This window comes from Diabrotica virgifera, chromosome 7, assembly GCF_917563875.1.
Source record: "Diabrotica virgifera virgifera chromosome 7, PGI_DIABVI_V3a".
Lineage (NCBI taxonomy): Eukaryota > Metazoa > Arthropoda > Insecta > Coleoptera > Chrysomelidae > Diabrotica > Diabrotica virgifera.
The window spans coordinates 76,685,372-76,704,874 of NC_065449.1; the positions used below are offsets into that span (position 1 = coordinate 76,685,372).

Genomic DNA, 19,503 nt, shown 5'->3' on the forward strand with positions numbered 1-19,503 from the left:
CTAAAAGTTACTCTTACTTTATGTTGGTAAAATACTTCGTTTTTTGTTGAAAAGTTCTTTCAATTTTTTTTCAAATTCCAAAAACGAAAAACTTTAAAATCGATTTTTCTAGAAAACGGTGTGTCCTACCGACTTAAAGCAAGAGTACCTTTTAGTACTAGAATACCTCACAATTTAATAATCCGGTGTCAGAAATGCATAAAAGTTAAGGACAAAAAAGTAATGCGATAAAATACCCGTTGCTCTACCCAAAACGGACGCCTATGACCGGTACTAGAAATTTGCAATGGATGGAATCGATTCATCTCTGAAAAGTAAATACGCATACCAATTTTCGTTTTTCTAAATAGAAGCGTTCTGGAGGTATTTAAGAAAAACTAATTTCATGACGCCATCTTCAAAGAGCTCTAGCTCCCTTAAGAAGCATTTTCGGACTAGGTGAATTGGGTTAAATTGTCTTAAAATTATCTAAGGAATCTCCTGTCTTCGATTGTCGGTAGAGTTTCTGGACACCCTGTATAGTACATCAAATAAACTTAAACGCATATGAATCCTAAAATAATTGTAGATTGCCTTTGCCTTTCTAAAACAGTTTTAATTTAATCTCTCTAATGTTCGATTACAAATTATTTTTGATAAAATCGGCATCACCGCGCTAAAACCTCTCATAAGGACTGCATTGCCTATGTTCCCTATACTGTAAAGTCAAGGTGGGACCGACTATAGATTTAAAACAAGTTTCATACCAGTTACTAGGTATGAAATTGACATTTTTTGACAAAAGCCACCCGGTTAAAATGTAGCTAATTAAAATGGCACATACTTCTTAAAATCATGAAAATTTGAGACATTACCAAGAGAATTATTGGGACCGTGCAAGTTCGCCAAAGCGACACCTGGTTTCTACGCTCAGCAACATTTTTCGCACTTTTAATTATATTGGCGAATTATATTAGTCCTGGTTACTGGATAATTGTCAAGGCCATAGTCCAAAAAAATAATAAGAAGAAAAAATAAGATTCAGGTTATGTTATTAAAACGTAAACAATTGTATGTAGTAAATAAAATTAGTTATTAAAATGCAGTACTGCAAGCAAAATACAATTAATTAAATTTACCTTTATATAATAATTGCATATCATATCAATATTGTAGAGCAATCTATAATGTTTCTTCTTTAATGAGAGTAGGTATGAAATATACGTCACTTTGACAATTTCAATTGACAATATGAATTATTTAGGAAAGTTGCAATATTTCTCCGCTATTCGCGCACGATCGTTTCTCGTATCCCCTCCAAGTACTTGCACACCTCGAATACTAGAAAAGCTCTTCTAAATATTGACACAGAACCTATACAGCCATTTGAAAAATTATCTTTTTTTGCTCAAATGGGATAAGCAAATAGAATTGTTTAAAAACTACTCGACCGACAGGGTCCATCTTTTGCACATACATACAGTAACTACATAAAAACTCACATTGTGAAACGTTTTTAAATATTTTTTTCTACAACCGTGTTAAAAATGCAATTTTTAGCACTCCATAGGAGCGTTAAAAATGCTACTTTAAAGCACTAGGGCAGTTAAAAGTGAATTGTCAAATTGTGAAACGTCAAAATATTTATATTTCATTTATTAACATTAATATTAATAGTACAACTTGCACAATTTGAAAAAGGTGGTTTAAAAGGTTTTTTAAAATATAATTTAAACTGTATTATTGCATTTTTAACACGTTTGTAGAAAAAAACTATTAAAATTTGTCAGAATATACAACAATAAAAGTAGATGTTATTATTCTATAGTTGTTATGATTTACGTATTGACAGTCTAGACAGTTTTGATGTAATGTCAAGAAAAATATAAAAATGGAATATCAGTCAAGTTCAAGTAAAAGTATTTGTAGATATTGTCCTGTAATTGAGAATGAATTAATTATAATTGTTGATATATAAGACGGTTGTAGAAAAAATATTGTATGATATACGTGTTAAAAAATACATTTTTAAGGCACTCATGTGAATTGCAGAATTCGTTTCGCTCATTCTGCAAACTTTCACATGCGTGCCTTAAAATTGTACTTTTAACACTTATATCATAAATAAAATAACTATTATTTTTTATTTTAACAACTATAAACAATTGAAAAGACTGTTTTCTTTTGGGTTTAATTTACAATAAGTTTTTTGTTTATAAACATTTTTTTACATTTATCAAGAAATTTGTCAGTTGAACGTTTTTACACCTACAAGGCATATAGACCGATCAAATAAAATTACAGTACATGTAAATCAAAATGTAATTCCGTAGTTGGAATAAATTTTTATCAAAGTTTAGGTGAAAACAAAAGATATTTTCAAGAAAGCGTATGATTCATATGAGGGGATCATTGTTTAAATAATTAAAAATGGGTAATTTTTGCTCAAAATTTACTTTTTTAAGTGCTGCGGTAATTCATGTTCATATTAAGGTTTTTACAATTTTTTCCTGCAAAGCTGAAGAAACCATGTTTTATATAAAATATACTAAATTAAATTTGACCTTTAATTTATTTAAAGAATTGTAAATCAAAATTGAAAAACAAGTTTCGAAAAAAATATTATTTTCATCATAAATAAGCGCTATCAAACAATTTGTTTTGCAAAAAAAGTTGCGCTATCGTATCAGTATAAATTGGAAAAAAATTGGTTGATAAATATTAAGTAGTTTATGAGATATTATTTAATTTGTTTATTAAAAATTACCATTTTTTCAATTGCAAAAACGCGGTTGTTGCAGATAGAGCAACAAGTTTTTAAGGTGACATTTTTTTGCTTTTATGTATATTTTCGATAAATGTATTGACAGATCAAAATTTTAATTAAACACTCCTCAAAAATGACGTTTGACAATTGGTATAATTTGTTTAAAATTTGTTTTTTAATAACATCGCCGGGATTAAAAATTTTGAAATTCTTTTTCGATATTTGTGTTTCTGGTAGTTTTTGACACATTAACAGAAGAAAAAAAATCTAGAACCATTTTTTGCTGAGATAGCTTTTCCAAGTTTAAAAATTCATAATTTGTTTATTTATCAATATTAACATTTAAAAGTGCGTGAGTACATCTATTAACCCTACTACTTAACAATGCCATTTATACACATAATAAAAATTCTAGAATATTTTGAAAAATAATGATTTTTATAACACCTTAAATGAAAACTTTTTACCTGAAAATTGGCGGAGGAGTAGTTTGCGATATCTCTGTTAATAATGGGCCAATTTCAATGTTTTTATTTGGGGCAGCATATAAAAATAATAACATCTACATGACCCTTTTTGCAATAAATATTCATTAATTTTTTATAAACAATATTTTTTTCAAAATTTTTTTTTCTGTAATATTGTGATTAATAAAATTGGCACCAAAGATAACCACCGAATAGTATTAAAACAAATTTTTATTTTAAAAATCTAACATAATAGTAAAATGTTGTTAAAGAATGTTGTTCTGAAGCTATTTTCTTGTGGCATTTTTACAATTTTAACTATTTAGAATGGGAAATAAGCCACAATATTATTAAAAAATGATTTTTATTAACGTTTCGACGCCCAAATCGGGTGCCTTTGTCAAAATACAAAATACTATTGTATTTTAATATTTTGAAAAATACTATTGTATTTTGTATTTTGACAACGGCACCCGATTTGGGCGTCGAAACGTTAATAAAAATCATTTTTTAATAATATTGTGGCTTATTTCCCATTCTAAATAGTTAAAAGTTGTTAAAGAAACAAAAAAACTTTTTTCTTTGTACAAATCATTGGCAAAATCTCGCAAAGTTAATGTGAATACAAAAGAAAATATATAAAAAATGGAGGACAAACTCTATTACAAATCTATTATGTATATAAGTGAATAAAAATTAACAAATATATACACAATTTTCAGTGTTTTACCTGTTATAAAGATTGTAAAATTAAATGTAAAATACATATATATTTTAAAATTGTACAAAGAAAAAAGGCTTTAACAAATTTTTAATGCTAATTCAGTATTATCTTGCTAATTTTTTTATAAAAAAATTTTTGTGTCAGTTTTTGTTTATCACATGTAAAGAAAAAAAATTTTGAAAAAAATTGTTTATAACAAATTGGCGAATATTTATTGTAAAAAGTGTCATTTAGATGTTATTATTTTTATACGCTACCCTAAACTAAAAAAAAAACATTGAAATTGGTCCATTATTAACGAAGATATTGCAAAGTACTACTGCACCACTCTTCATGCAAAAAGTGTTCATGTAAGGCCGCTACGAAAATCATTATTTTTTAAAATACTCTAAAATTTTAACACTATTTATAAATAATGACATTGTTGAGTAGTAGGGTTGATAGATGATGTACTTACGCACTTTAAAATGTTAATATTGATAAATAAACAAAATATAAATTTTTAAACTTGGAAAAGCTATCTCAGCAAAAAATAAATCAAGAATTTTTTTTCTTTTGTAAGTGTGTCAAAGACTACCAGGAACACGAATATCAAAAATAATTTCAAAATTTTTAATTATGGCGATGTTATTAAAAAAACAAATTTTAATCAAATTACACCAAATTTTTAACACCATTTTGGAGGGGTGTTTAATTGAAATTTTGATTTGTCAATACATCTGTCGAAAATATACATAACAGCAAAAAAAAATGAGACCTTAAAAACTTGTAGGTATACTCCATCGGCAACAACCGCGTTTTTCCAATTGAAAAAATGGTAATTTTTTATAAACAAATTAAATATCTCATAAACTACTTAATATTTATTAACCAATTTTTGTTCCGTTTATACTGGTACCATAGCGCAACTTTTTCTGCAAAACAAAATGATTTATAGTGTTTATTTATAATGCAAATAATATTTTTTGGCAATTTGTTTTTTAATTTTAATTTACAATTATTTAAATAAATTAGCGGTCAAATTTAATTCAGTAAGTCTTATATGCTTCTTTTCATGAGCATTTTTCAGTGCGTCACAAATGATAGAAAAAAGGTAAGTCCGTGATAAAACACATTTATGACATTTATTCTAACATGACATTTTAGTTAAATCTGACAGTTGTCACATTTTATTTGCAATTTGGCATAAAAACAAATCAATTGTGTTTATTGCATTTATAAAATTTATAGAATTAGTAAATTTTTTTTTCGATTATAGCGCCATCTATTGACTAGAATAAATGTTATAAATGTCACCGACGAAATGTAATCACCGACGTGCGTTTTTTTCTGTCACATACAATTTAATGCGTTAGAAAGAAATCGAAAAACTGTGACGCACTGAAAGATCCTCATGAGAAAAAGCATATTAAAGATTGTTTCTTCAGCTTTGCAGAAAAAAATTGTAAAAACCTTAATAAAACATGAATTACCGCAGAATTTAAAAAAGTAAATTTTGTGCAAAATTACCAATTTTTAATTATTTAAACAATGATCCCCCCATATGAATCATAAACTTTCTTGAAAATATCTTTTGTTTGATAAAAAACTAAACTAAACTCTAAACTTTGATAAAAAAATTATTCCAACCTGTACGAATTTACATGTTGATTTTATTTTATTTTATTGGGCTAATAGTTTTTGCACAATATTGAACTTAATGAAATAAGTCGCTTTTTTGCTTAAATAACGTAGGTATGAAAAACCATGACGTAATAAAAATTTAGATACCCACGATATGGTACGCCTTTTCTATCGAGTTCCCCCTGGATATTCCAGTTGAAAAATAGAGACCAGTAATTTTTCGATTTTTCGAATGCTTCGTTTCCTGGAGTAATAGTCCATGGGCCCACATATAAAATTATTATTTATGACCACACCGTCGAAACTTTTTGTACTTGTTATTTGGGTGGAGTCGGACAAATTTGGAGCATGGCGCATTATGGTAGTGGGGCGTTTCTCTGTCAAGCTGTCAGGAAGTTGACAATGTTATGCAAGAAAAAAATTTATAACCACATTGGTCATTTTATTTTAATCAATGGTTTTTATCATATAAACAGCGAAGACAATTTTGTCGGACAAAAATATTGGGCCATATGACGCGTCGGACACGCTAAATATGTCAAATTTATGAAAATAATAAATTTATTACCACATGGCTAATTTTAACGGAATCTACCATAAAACATTTTTACAATAATGTGGTAACCTTGTCGGACAATTTTCACATAATTACTTGTAACTTACTACTTTTGTCGGAAAAATGGTTGTGAAGATAAGAGATGCACGAACCCAGCATAGTTTAAAAGTATAGTTTACTAATAGAAATAAAAATTTTTTGTCCGACTGTCGATTTTCCCCAATATTTTTGTCGGACACTTAGATTTTTTTATTTAGAATATAATTACTTATAACTTCCTATTTTTGTCGGAAAAATGGTTGTAAATAAAAAAATCCAGGAAATTGACATCTTCGGCGCATCCGACTGCGCATAACTATACTTTTAAACTATGCTGGGTTCGTGCATCTCTTATCTTCACAACCATTTTTCCGACAAAAGTAGTAAGTTACAAGTAATTATATTCTTAAACAAAAAATGTAATTGTCTAACAAAAATGTTGGAGCAAACGAACAGAAAACTTAATTCTTTTAGGTTATCGACGCCCTTAAGAGGAGGCATTGTCAAACAATTTTATAAAACAGTTTTTCTCGGTTACTTTTGAATCGATTTAGCTGAAAATTGGTACACACACTAAGTACAACACTTAAAAGGGCGTAACGTAGAGTTGTACCCAAAATTTTCCAAAAAAATTTCCGACAAGAGGGAAAATTTTGGAAAAATTTTGATCTGAAAATTTGTGTACATAGTACATACTCCTTGAACAATGATAAACATCGTTCTCTAGTTTCTTTTCTCGAATTTTCAAAAAAAATCCGACAAGAGGGAAAATTTCAGAAAATTTTTTGAAAATTTTGGACCTATTATTTTTGTCCGACAAGTGATCCAATATGCATTACACATGTAAAAAAAAGTATAAAATAAAAATGACATCTGTGGTACTAAATAAAAAAATTCCAGGAAATCTTCGACATCTTCGGCGCATTCGACTGCGCATATGACCCGTGAAAATTGTCTAACAAGGTTACCACATTATTGTAAAAATGTTTTATGGTAGATTCTGTTAAAATTAGCCATGTGGTAATAAATTAATTATTTTCATAAATTTGACATATTTAGCGTTTCCGGCGCGTCATATGGCCCAATATTTTTGTCCGACAAAATTGTTTTCGCTGTTATATGATAAAAACCATTGATTAAAATAAAATGACCAATGTGGTTATAAATTTTTTTCTTGCATAAAATTGACTTCCTGACAGCTTTACAGACAAACCATAATGCGCCCAGCTCCAAATTTGTCCGACTCTACCCAAATAACAAGTACAAAAAGTTTCGACGGTGTGGTCATAAATAATAGTTTTATATGTGGGCCCAAGGACTATAGTGATTAATATTCTTATAATATAAATAAGAAAATACTTACATTGACAGAAACCTGCTGTCAATATATGGTCTTTATTATACACTACATCATAATGATCCCTGTCCATGACACATAACAAAAAGGACTTATCAAATTTTTCTTCTGACAAGTTGTAAATTTTTTGGCTAGCCGCATCAAAAATTGTAACGCCTCGACTAAAACAAAATAATTGGTTGAAATGTAAAAGAAAGTGACAAAAAACATATGTAATATTAGGCAATAATCCAGGGCCGTAAGTACCATGTTGGGGGCCCCTGGGGCAAACGTAATCTGGGGCCCCCCTGCCGGGGGGTTTGGAGCGCGGTTAACTCCCGGCGGATGGGGGCTCGGAAAAATGTTTGGTACTAAAAACCTTTAAAACGCATTTTAATGCATTCCATGACCGAAGTTTTCTTTTACCTACATATAGGCCATTGATTATGTATTTCAGAAAGGAAATACAACGTTAACGGAGTTTTATTGTTTCAAATAGTTAATGGACCTCTAAATATGAAAAATCCGCGGAGTGCTACCATTTAAACGGGTGTGTTTTTGAGAAAGGTCTGAATTAGTCCCTAGGCACAGGGCGAATTATGGTGAGTTCTATACACTTTTGGTACCAACACGTCTTCAGGAAAATTGTTCCAGGTTAAATTTACAATCGAAACATCACATGTTAAAGTTAAAATTATTTTTTTTACAAAAATATATTCAAAAGAAAAGCAAGAGAAAAACACGAAAGATAGCAATTTTGTTCTTTGCCCCATAACTTTTTTCCTTGGGGATATATGTATAGGCATTGCTTCAGCGAAAAATAACGTTCATCCCTCCGCTTTAAAATGACGTTTAGTAAACGTCTCTATGATTTACAGGTTCCAAAATATAATTTTTCAAAATTCGCCACTTACGGCGATTTTGGCCCATTTTCGTTGCTACTTCTCAAATATTGTCCTGTAACTTTTTTCTACGTAGCTTTAGGTATATACAATGTTACATTTTATAGGAAGAAAAGTCAATCACCTTTAAAATGGTCTATTGTATAAGGCTGTATGGCTATTTTTAAGCAAGATCATATGGTTGTTCAAACTTTTATACTTTAATGAATTTTGATATACTTTTCGATTATTTTTAAATTTCCCATTATAACTTTTTTATTGTATATTTAGGTATATAAATTGTACAATAAAAATAAATCTTATTTTCTTTACTTTAAAATAGTGTATTGTAAAAAATTCTAGGACTAATTTTAAGCAAGATATGCTTCTTCAAAATGTGACATACACATACAATAGATCCCAATAAATTGGAGCCATATGGAAAACTTTTTTATTATTAGCTTTACGAAAAAAATATATTCTTTATAAAATACGCTGCATAGTTTAAAACCTAAGATGCAATCATCAGATATAACATTTTATCAATAGTGTATGAGGTATGTTAAAAAATATGAATTTCGCTTAAGAGTAATTTCGCGAAGGTACTCAAGTACTTTTATATTTCACAATATCCAAAAAGTGTTACTAAAAAAGTTGTTTGGAATTAAAAATTATATAATAATATGCAATTATATTCTTTTAATTAAAAAAAAATTAAAAAATTAAACCTTTTCTCAAATTACGGATACCCTTGGATATCCTACGGATATCTTGTTTAAAAATAGTCTTAAAATTTTTTACAATACACCATTTTAAAGTAAAGAAAATAGGCTTGTTTGTATTCTATAGTGTATGTACCTAACTGTACAAGAAAAAAGTCATAATGAGAAATTTAAAAAATAATCATTAAAAATATAAAAAATTATAAAAAGAATAAAACCTTGAAAAAGCATAACTTACTTAAAAAGAGCCATATAATCTTTTACGATATACCATTTTAAAGGTAATTGATTTCTCTTTCTACTAAATGTACTATTGCATATACCTAGAAATGTGTAGAAAACAATAATTACAGAACAATGTTTGCGAAATAATAGGGAAAATGTCCCAAAAATGCTGTGAGTGGCTAAATTTGAAAAATCCTATTTCGGAAACTGTAAATCCTAGAGACTTTTACCAGATTTCTTTTTAAGGAGGAAGAATGGAAGTTAGTTTTCACTGAAGCAATGCAAAACAAAATTGCTTTCTTTCGTGTTTTTTTTTCTTGCTTTTCTTTTGAATATATTTTTGTAAAGAAAAATATTTTTGACTTTAAAATGTGACATTTCGTTAGTAAATTTAACCTGAAACAATTTTCCTGTAGACCTGTTTGTACCAAAAGTGCATAGAACTCACCCTAATTCACCCTGTGTCTAGAGACTAATTCACCCCTTTCTCAAAAATGCACCCATTTAAATGGTAGCACTCCGCGGTTTTTTCAAATTTAGAGGTCGATTGACCATATAAGATAATAAAATCCCGTTAACGTTGCAGTTCTTTTTAGCTCTCTTATTTTGAACCTAATCAATAGCCTAATATTGCTATTTTAGTTGACCAACACAAAAAAATTAAATTGGTTAATACAAAGTAGGTAGGACCGGGGCGGGCCCCTATTTCGTTTGCAGTTTAGTTTTTATTTCGCAAAATAACTAGTTTCCTCAGTAACAATTTATATCTTTACGAAAAGTTTTTACAGCTTAGCCCGGGTCCGCTTTTCCAATGGCATTTTAGGTTTTATTACGCCGAAATAACTAATTTCCTAAGTAATAATTTAAATTTTTATGTTAAGATCTCGGGGCACCAGCTTAACTCAGGCCGCAGGTGCCCCTTTTCTGTTCCAATTGCATTTTAGCCGAAAAACTAATTTCCCCAGGGAAAAATTAAAACTTTATGTTGAGGTCAAGGGTGCCCCTGTAAGGTATTTTTAAAACTGTGTCATTTGAAAATATTTCGTTGGGATCAGACTTTAAAAGACTTATTTTTATTTTCCTCATTAAAATCTATGTACAGCTATCCAAACGAGGGCCCCCATTGGCCAGGGGCACCGGGGCACTGCCCCGGTTGCCCCAATGGTAGTTACGGCCCTGCAATAAACAAAACATATGTAATAAGTATATAATATCCTAGGAGACCTAATGAGAAAAAGGCAAAAAGTGCGTGTTAGAAGAAGATGGCTAGATGAGGTAGAAAATTATTTAAGAGAGCTTAAGATAAGAGCTTATGATCATTACCAAGAAAACAGATAAGGGAAGGTCAATTCTACATCAACCAAGCACTTGTAGAAAGAGTGACGGACTACAGCTACATCGGCACCATAATAAATGTAGAATGGCCAACAACCAAGGGATAAGATCGCGCATCAGAAAAGCTAGATCCACGTTCAACCAGATGGGAGCTTCTTCAAAAGCCACAACCTCTTTCTTGGCATGAATGTAAGAATGTCTTCTCTGTCCGTTTTTATGATCTTGAATCGTGGATCCTGAACAAAGAAAATTAAAAGCTTTTGAAATGTGGCTATATCAGAAAATTCCTAAAATCGGAATTAACAAGAACCGAGAAGTACTGACGACCATCAAATCTCGAAAGTTATGATACTTCGGACATAAAATTCGAAATAAATCCAGATATGCCCTTCTACAAGCCATCCTGTAAGGAAAAATATTTGGAAAGCGAGGCCAGGAAGAACAAGAACATCTGTGCAGCTTTTCTGAGCTGCTGAAGATAAGATAAATATTGCCATGATGGTCGCCAACATTCCTCACAGATAAGCACACCAAGCAGAAAAAGATAAGAGACTGGAAACTAAAGCTCTAAATAGAAAAGTGTGGAAAGGAATTTTCCAAGTATTGGGTCACCAGAGCCTGTAGAGCTGATTAATATATCATACAAAGTGTATAAACAGATTATCTGTCTGATTAGAAACATTTTCAAATGAAATATATACTTACTTATACCGCGCACTAATAATGTTGAGTTCAATATTGCCACAAATAACCATGTGCTTTTCTAATTTGTCGAGATGTTCCAAGAATTTTTCAGGAGAATCGAAATCACCAGATAATTCCTTATAGTATTGCCTGGCAAACGTCAAACAGTCCCTTCGAACTCTTTCGTGGTGAACTTGGCAGTCATGTAGCTGTTGAAAATACATATATACAATAACATTTACTAAAGAATTTATCAGATCTTAAAGATGATTGTAAAATAATATAATAAAATTATGTTGTACAAAATTTATACACCTAAATATTTTTTAAATTAATATAACAATACAGGGTGTAACAAAAATACAGGTCATAAATTTAATGGCATATTCTGGGACCAAAAATTGTTCGATTGAACCTAACTTACCTTAGTACAAATGTGCACGGAAAAAAAAGTTACAGCCCTTTGAATTTACGAAATTAAAATCGAATTTTTCCAATTTATCGAAAACGTTTAGAGATTTTTTATTGAAAATGGACATGTGGTATTCTTATGGCAGTAGCATTTTAAGAAAAAATTATAATGAAATTTGAACACCCCATAAAAATTTTATGGGGGTTTGGTTCCTTTAAACTCCCCCAAACTTTTGTGTACGTTCCAATTTAAATATTATTGTAGTGCCATTAGTTAAACACGAGTTTTTAAAAACTTTTTTGTCTCTTAGTACTTTTTCCAAAAGTCAGTTTTTATCGAGATAGTTCAATATTTGTCAAATCCACCACATATTTGTATATGGTAAAGTACGATTATGGAGACTTGGTAATAATATGAAAATTTATTTATGATTTACATTTTTAAGTATATTTTGAACCATGTTAAAAAAGAAGCCACATCTCGATAAAAGATGCTTTATCAAAAAAATACAAAGAGACAAAAAAGTTTTAAAAACACTGTGTTTAACTTATGGTACCGCAGTAATAGTTTAATTGGAACGTACACAAACATTTGGGGGGTTTAAAGGAACAAAACCCTCATAAAATTTTTATGTAAACATATTAAAAAAGAAGCCGAAACTCGATAAAAACTGCCTTATCGAAAAAATACTAAGAGGCAAAAACGTTTTAAAAATATTGAATTTAACTAATGGCACCACAATAATAATATATTTGGAACGTACACAAAAGTTTGGGGGGGTTTAAGGGAACAAAACCCCCATAAAATTTTTATGGGGTGCACAAATGTCACTATAATTTTTCTTTAAGATGTTCTTTCTATAAGAATGCCACGTGTCCATTTTCAACAAAAAATCTCTAATAGTTTTCGATATATTCAAAAAAATCGATTTTCATTTTGTAACTTCAAAGGGCTGTAACTTCTTTTGTGTGCATATTTGTACTAAGGTAAATTAGGTTCATTCGAACTACTTTTGGTCCCAAAATATGTGGTTTAATTTATGACCTGTATTTTTGTTACACCCTGTATATTACGGACTTGGACTTAAAAGCTGGACATTGAAGCAATAACACATAAATAAGCTAGTCATTTGAAATGTGGTGCTACAGACAGTGATGAAGCTAAAGATTGGGGGCCCCCCGCGACAATTTTTGTGGGCCCCCGTATTATAAACATAACGACAACTAATAACAGTATAACTACTAAAATATGTGTAAATGACAATGTTTGGCCTTTCTTTAATAAGTCTTCATAAGCAATATTATAACTAAATTTACATTGAAAACATGAACTTCAAATCTTTTTTGCTACAAGTTACTTTTCGTCACAGCTGAGCCCATTGTAAATTTTTTATACGTTTTATTGGTTTATTTTTAAATTCCGGTATAATACCCCACTTCTTCTGCTATTCTATTCCTGCTGCTTCTGCTAAAGTTTCGGAAAACGAATTTCTCATTTCTCGAATATTATAACCCGTTTTTTCAAAAAGTTGAAGGGCGGCCGTTAACTCTACCGTTTCAGATTGCAAAAGTTTTAATGTTAGATTAATAAAGTTAAGTATTTTAGATCGAATAGTAATGATCGAATAGTAATGCATAAGCTTCTAATTTTTCATCGTTTTTTTTTTGATAGCAATGAAATTTTCGTTAACGATTTCATTACTTGTCGGAAAGCTCGAAGCAAAGCCATAAGAGCATCATGGCTGGATGACCACCGGGTTTCACATATAGACCAGGGTAATAAGCTAGAAATAGACCATGTTCGGGACACTCAAAGATCCAGGTAGCTGACTACTTTTTTAGTTATTGTAGACCTATATCGGAAGAAAACCTACCTGTTTCCTGCCTAGAGTTTGCGTCCGTTTTTTAATTATTAACAATTTAGTGCAAAAATCGCGATTTTTTCAATTTTTTGCACCCCATTCAAAAGCTAAATAGTTGACATAAAATTACAAAGTTTAGTTTTTTAGAACATTAAAAAACCTTCAAAATTCCAATTCTCTAAAGTTAAAAAGTTAATTTGTTGCTACGCACACTGCAAAATAAGTGAAAATCATTATTTGTTAATAACTTTTACTAAAACTACCTTAGAACTTTAATTTTTCACCCAAAGTTGGGTATTGGGGTACTTAACAAACCCTCAAAATTTGAGATCGATCTATTAATTAGTTTAAGAGTTATTCTAATTGTTTATCCCAGAGACCTTTATTTTGCAATAAGATAAGACAGAAAATAATGAAGATAGGGCAATTCTGAGTATGCCAAATGAAAGTAGAAAACTGATACTATCAAAATGTACTAAAGAACGCTAAAAAAGATTATCTAATATAGTCAAAAATCCTAGTGCCAAATTTGTGAAATTTTGTAGTTTAAAAACATTTAGAATAACTTTAAAATATTGTCTGTAGAAAAATTCATTTTACATATTAGAAAAGCTGGTATTTTACACGAATTTTTAAAAATGTAGTTTAATTGGTGACTAGTCGTGGTAAGTGAAGGGGGAACTGGGAGCCGACAAATGCACGAGTTCAAAAACTAAAAAAAAAAGCAACTTAAAACTACTATCATTTTCTATATCTCGGGATCTACTGAATATATTTTAATCGTTCTTTTTTTAATCCGTATGTATTTTTTCTGTACATTACAAATCTGTAATTTGTCTATTCATTTATTAATTAATAAACGGTCTAATTTGTTTAAACAATTTTTGAAAAAATAATTTTTTCCCAAAAATCCATGATTTTAATCATACTATCCATATTAATCATAGAAAAAGTTAAGGTATACTTTAATAAATAAATTATTTTCAATAAATAATTATCCAATAAAAATCATTTATTTATCAAAGTGCACTTTAACTTTTCCTGTGATCATTAATGATACTATGATTAAAAAAATAGATTTTTGTAAAAAATATATTTTTTCAAGAATTGTTTAAACAAATTAGACTGTTTATTAATTAATCAATTTATAAACAAATTGCATGTTTCTAATGTACGTAAAAATTACATACCAATTAAAAAAAGAAAGATCAAAATCCATTGAGTTGATCCGGAGATACAGCAAATTATATTCGTTTGAAATTGCTTTTTCGGTATTTTAACTCGCTGGATTTGTAGGTTCCCCCTAGTAATCGTTTGCACTACATTTTTCAAAAAACGTAGAGGGTGCTGTGAAGGTATAATGTTTGTGCAAATTTTTTAAGAACAAATACAAACCCCCTTCTTTAAAATGGCATTAATGAGATTCCTTAATTATTATAAACAAATTAGCTGTGAATTAAAAAAAAACATATGGCTAACTTTGTCCCAAATGAGCCCTAGCTAAATTTTTTTATTTGAAAATTCGTGTTAAAATACTATCTTTTCTAATATATAAAAAGATTGTTTCTGCGGACAACATTTTTAAAGTTATTCTAAATGTTTATAAACTACAAAATTTTAAAAATTTAGCATTAAGATTTTTGGACTATGTTAATCATTTTTTTTTATCTTTTTTTAATACATCTTTTGCTATTGTCACTTTTCTACTTTCATTTGGCATACTCAGAATTGCTCTATCTTCATTATTTTCTGTCTTATCTTATTGCAAAATAAAGGTCTCTGGAAAAAACAAATAGAATAACTCTTAAACTAATTAATGGATCAGTCTCAAATTTTGAGGGTTTGTTAAGTACCCCAATATCCAACTTTGGGTTAAACACTAAAGTTCTAAGGTAGTTTTAGTAAAAGTTATTAACAAATAACGATTTTCATTTATTTTGCAGTTTGCGTAGCAACAAATTAACTTTTTAACTTTCAAAAATCGGCATTTTGAAGGTTTTTGAATGTTCTAAAAAACTGAATTTTGTAATTTTATGTCAATTATTTAGTTTTTGAATGGAGTGCAAAAAATCGAAAAATCGCGTTTTTTGCACTAAATTGTTAATAATTAAAAAACGGACGCGAACTCTAGGCAGGAAACAGGTAGGTTTTCTTCCTATAGGTTTACTATAACTAAAAAAGTAGTCAGCTACCTGGATCTTTGAGTGTCCCGAGAAAATCCTTATTACCCTGGACTAATAACCTTTTAAGTGTTGGCGATGAATCGAAAGTAATAATAGTACATAGTACATCCCATATTTTAATACTTGCACTAAAAAACATATAATCTCTTAATTATATTGTAAAAAACAACTCCTGTACACCAGCAACGGCATCACTCAGCACTAGGTTCAGATTATTCAGATTATGGGATGCACAATGAACATAGGAAGCTGTTTTTTCAATGTCAGTAATGCTCCTTTGTACGCCTGAATATACACCACTCATAACGCTTGTCCCATCACACTCCGTTCCTCTGCAGTTGTGTACTGAAAGGTGCTTTGACTGTATAAATCTTAAAATTTTATTTACAAGACCTTTGCACTTTGGTCTAACATGCGAATAAATCCAAAAAACTTTCAACAACTTCTGCTTTGGAAGGTAAATTATTTTCATCGCAAGTTATTTTTACGTACCGGAAAATAAAACTAATAGTAGGGGAGGAAAGTATACTAGATTTTCAGTTACTCGAGCGTTATGGGGACTTATTGGGTTGTGAAGATTAGGTCCTAAAACCAAAAAAAGTTAAGTAAAGTTTTGCATTTAAGTCGGGACTTTCCATTTTTTAATTCAATTTTCCATTTCCAACAATCATTTTTTCCGATTAAATGTTAGGAATAAGAGGTACTTATTTTTACGTAAGGAATCCAAATCTGCAATAAAAAATGGGGGTACTATTTAATATTTTAAAGTAACCCCACATCCCACCTCCGTGGGGGTCGTGTTTGGCGTCATTCGATACATTTTTCAAAAATATTGAATACGTATATTTGGCAGTTTTTTCGTGTGATGTTTATTTCGCGAAATATCGTGTGGTTTCTATTTAAAATTTTAAATTTACCCCCATTCCTCTCCGTATCGGGTCGAGTTTGATATCATTCGATAGATTTTTAAAAAATATTGAAAATGTATTTTTTATTTTTTCGATCTGACGTCTATTTCTCGAAATATTCGCTTTTTTCTTGTGAAACTTTGTGGCTCACCCATTTCCTTACGACCCGTAAGATTTTTGAAATATACACTGTTCTGCATGTACTTAACTTACTTTATCTTAATCTGACGATTTAGAGTTTTTTTTAGGATAGAATTTTTTTTCGGGCCTCCTTAACGAACTCCCCTGTATTAAGACTAATATATGGAAGTGGTACAATTACAGGCAACAAGGTTTCTCCCCATGTCATATTCTGACGCGCTCGAGTAACTGCCAAAATCCCTGCTTGTGCTCCCCTACCATAAGCCGATCTTGTTTTGAAATATCTTAAGTGGTATTAAGTTTGAGTGGTATCAGTTTCTTGAGCCAGCAACTTTATAACTTCGTTTTGTATTTGGGGGATCAAGTAATTTGTTTTAAGTTATTGTTTTTATCGATTAATTTAGCTAAAACAGGATCATATTTAGCTAGTAAAAGAACCACCGGCAAAAAAAAATATCTTTTTGGGATTCACTTTCATCTAAACTACCAATATGTCAACTAAACGCTAAATTGCACCCGGAAAGAGTAAGAGTTACGTCAATTACCTGCTTCATTACTTCCTTCCAAATTCTCTATTTTGATGCTTATTGGGGAAATATATTTTGATCTCCTTTAAAAAAGTAGAAGTATTAAGCTTAAAGGCTTTAAGGGGCCCCTCCTAACGTCGGGCCCCCCGCCTTGCGGGCCTGTCAGCTACGCCACTGGCTACAGAAGGATGCTTAGAATAGCATGGACACAGAAGAAAATGAACAAGGAAGTATTGCGAGAAATGGGCAAAGAATGTGAAATAATAAACACAAAAAAAATGAAAGTTACAATAGGCATGTGGGAAAAGTAATGAGGGGACATAGCCTAATAAAATAAAAAAATAAAGTCAAAATGTAAATTCGTACAGGTTAAAACAAATTTTATATCAAAGTTTAGGTGGGTACAAAAGATATTTTCAAGAAAGTATCCAAATCATACAAGGGGATCATTGTTTAAATAATTAAAAAGGGGTCATTTTTGCAAAAAAAAAAATACTTTTTAACTGCTGAGGTAATCTACTTATCGATGAAGGTCTATGGAATATTTTTTCTGCAAAGTTGAAGAGAAAATATTTTACATAAGGCTTACTAAATTAAATTTGACCTCCTATTTATTTAAATAATTGTATATAAATCTTTAAAAACAAATTTGCAAAAAAATATTTTTAGCGTTTTAAATAAGCACTATAAAATATCCTTTTTTACATACTAAGTTGCACTATGTTACCAGTATTAGGCAAAAAAAAAATTGGTCAAAAAATATTTAATATTTTTTGAGATATTGAATTTGTTTATTAAATGTTACTATATTTTCAATTGGAAAAACGCGGTTGTTGCCAAAGAAATATTCACCTACTTAACATCTCATTATTTTTATTTTTATGTATATTTTCGATAAATGTATTGATAAATTCAAATTTCAATTAAACTCCCCCCGAAAATGGCATTTGAAAATTATTCAAATTTGTTTATAAATTGTTTTTTTAGTAACGTCGCGGGGATTAAGTATTTTGAAATGCCGTTTCGATAATTGGGTTCCTGGGAATTTTTTACTAATTATCAAAATTTTTTTGTCGTTTTTTCTTCTTCTTTTTTTTCTTGGAGTTATATTATTACGGGCCCTTTTAGGGTTAAATTTTATTAGGAATGTCAAATCTCTGAGTTGTAGATTCTAGACCTAAAAATATTAAGATTTAACTAAAATCTCTTAGATAAAATGTGGCTACTTACTGAGTTACAGTACAGGGTGTTTTATTTAAATATTTAAAAATTATTTTTACCAAGTACTTTAAAACTATTTGACGTATCCTTTTCATACTTGGCAGAAAGTGTAGCTATTATACACCCTACTAAATTGTGATTAATAAACGTTTCTAGCTAGTGCCAGAGGTGTACGACAGGGGATAGTGAATGCTTGACCCTTCCCAAGTTCTACGCCACTGAGTGAATTACTATTTTAGCGAAATTTTTCGATTCTCCAATACTTTGTATGTAAATAACTTTATTGGTATCGATAAAGTCATCAGTTTGAGAGATATTGGAAGTTTAAAATGAATGAATGAATGAATCAAAATAACTATGCCGTTTCATTTTTAACATCCAATATCTCGAAAACGAATGACTTAATCGTTACCAGTAAAGAGTATATTATTTACATAGAAAGTATTAGAGAATCGAAAAATTTCGCTAAAATAGTAATTCCCTCAGTGGCGTAGAATTTGGGAAGGGCCAACGATTAACTATCCCCTGTCGTATGCCTCTGGTACCCAGGCAACCAAAGGACGTTTTTATAACGTAGATAACACGTCATAAAAATGACCAATTGACGTGTTTCTATGACGTAGTACTGACGTTGAAAATCACGTGTATTTGTCTCATCGATTTGACGTCATAATTGTAACGATTTTAAAACGTCATTCTACCTACGTTTTTTTTCACGTCGAGATTGTGACGATTTTCAAACGTCAAAAAGATGACGACTTTTACACGTCGCCGTCGGTAAAATCAAGTCTTTAATACTTTCAAAAAGTGACCTCTTTCAGATGTTTCAAAATAGTATGAAAAATAGGTAACATGAAAATGTAGGCTAAAAATTAATTTAATTAAACTCGATAACACATAATTAGTTCATTA

The 19,503-nt window shown here is 30.0% G+C and overlaps 1 protein-coding gene across 1 annotated transcript in view; it reads right to left on the reverse strand.

The window, feature by feature from the left end:
- LOC114328475 (protein ovarian tumor locus-like) overlaps window positions 1-19,503 on the reverse strand; it is a 116,609-nt gene that overhangs the window by 54,247 nt on the left and 42,859 nt on the right. The window contains exons 3-4 of the mRNA XM_028277333.2: window positions 11,360-11,547; window positions 7,519-7,673 (exon numbers count right to left, since the gene is read on the reverse strand). Of these exons, the coding sequence (XP_028133134.2) occupies window positions 7,519-7,673; window positions 11,360-11,547 (343 nt within the window). The remainder of the gene's footprint in view (window positions 1-7,518; window positions 7,674-11,359; window positions 11,548-19,503) is intronic.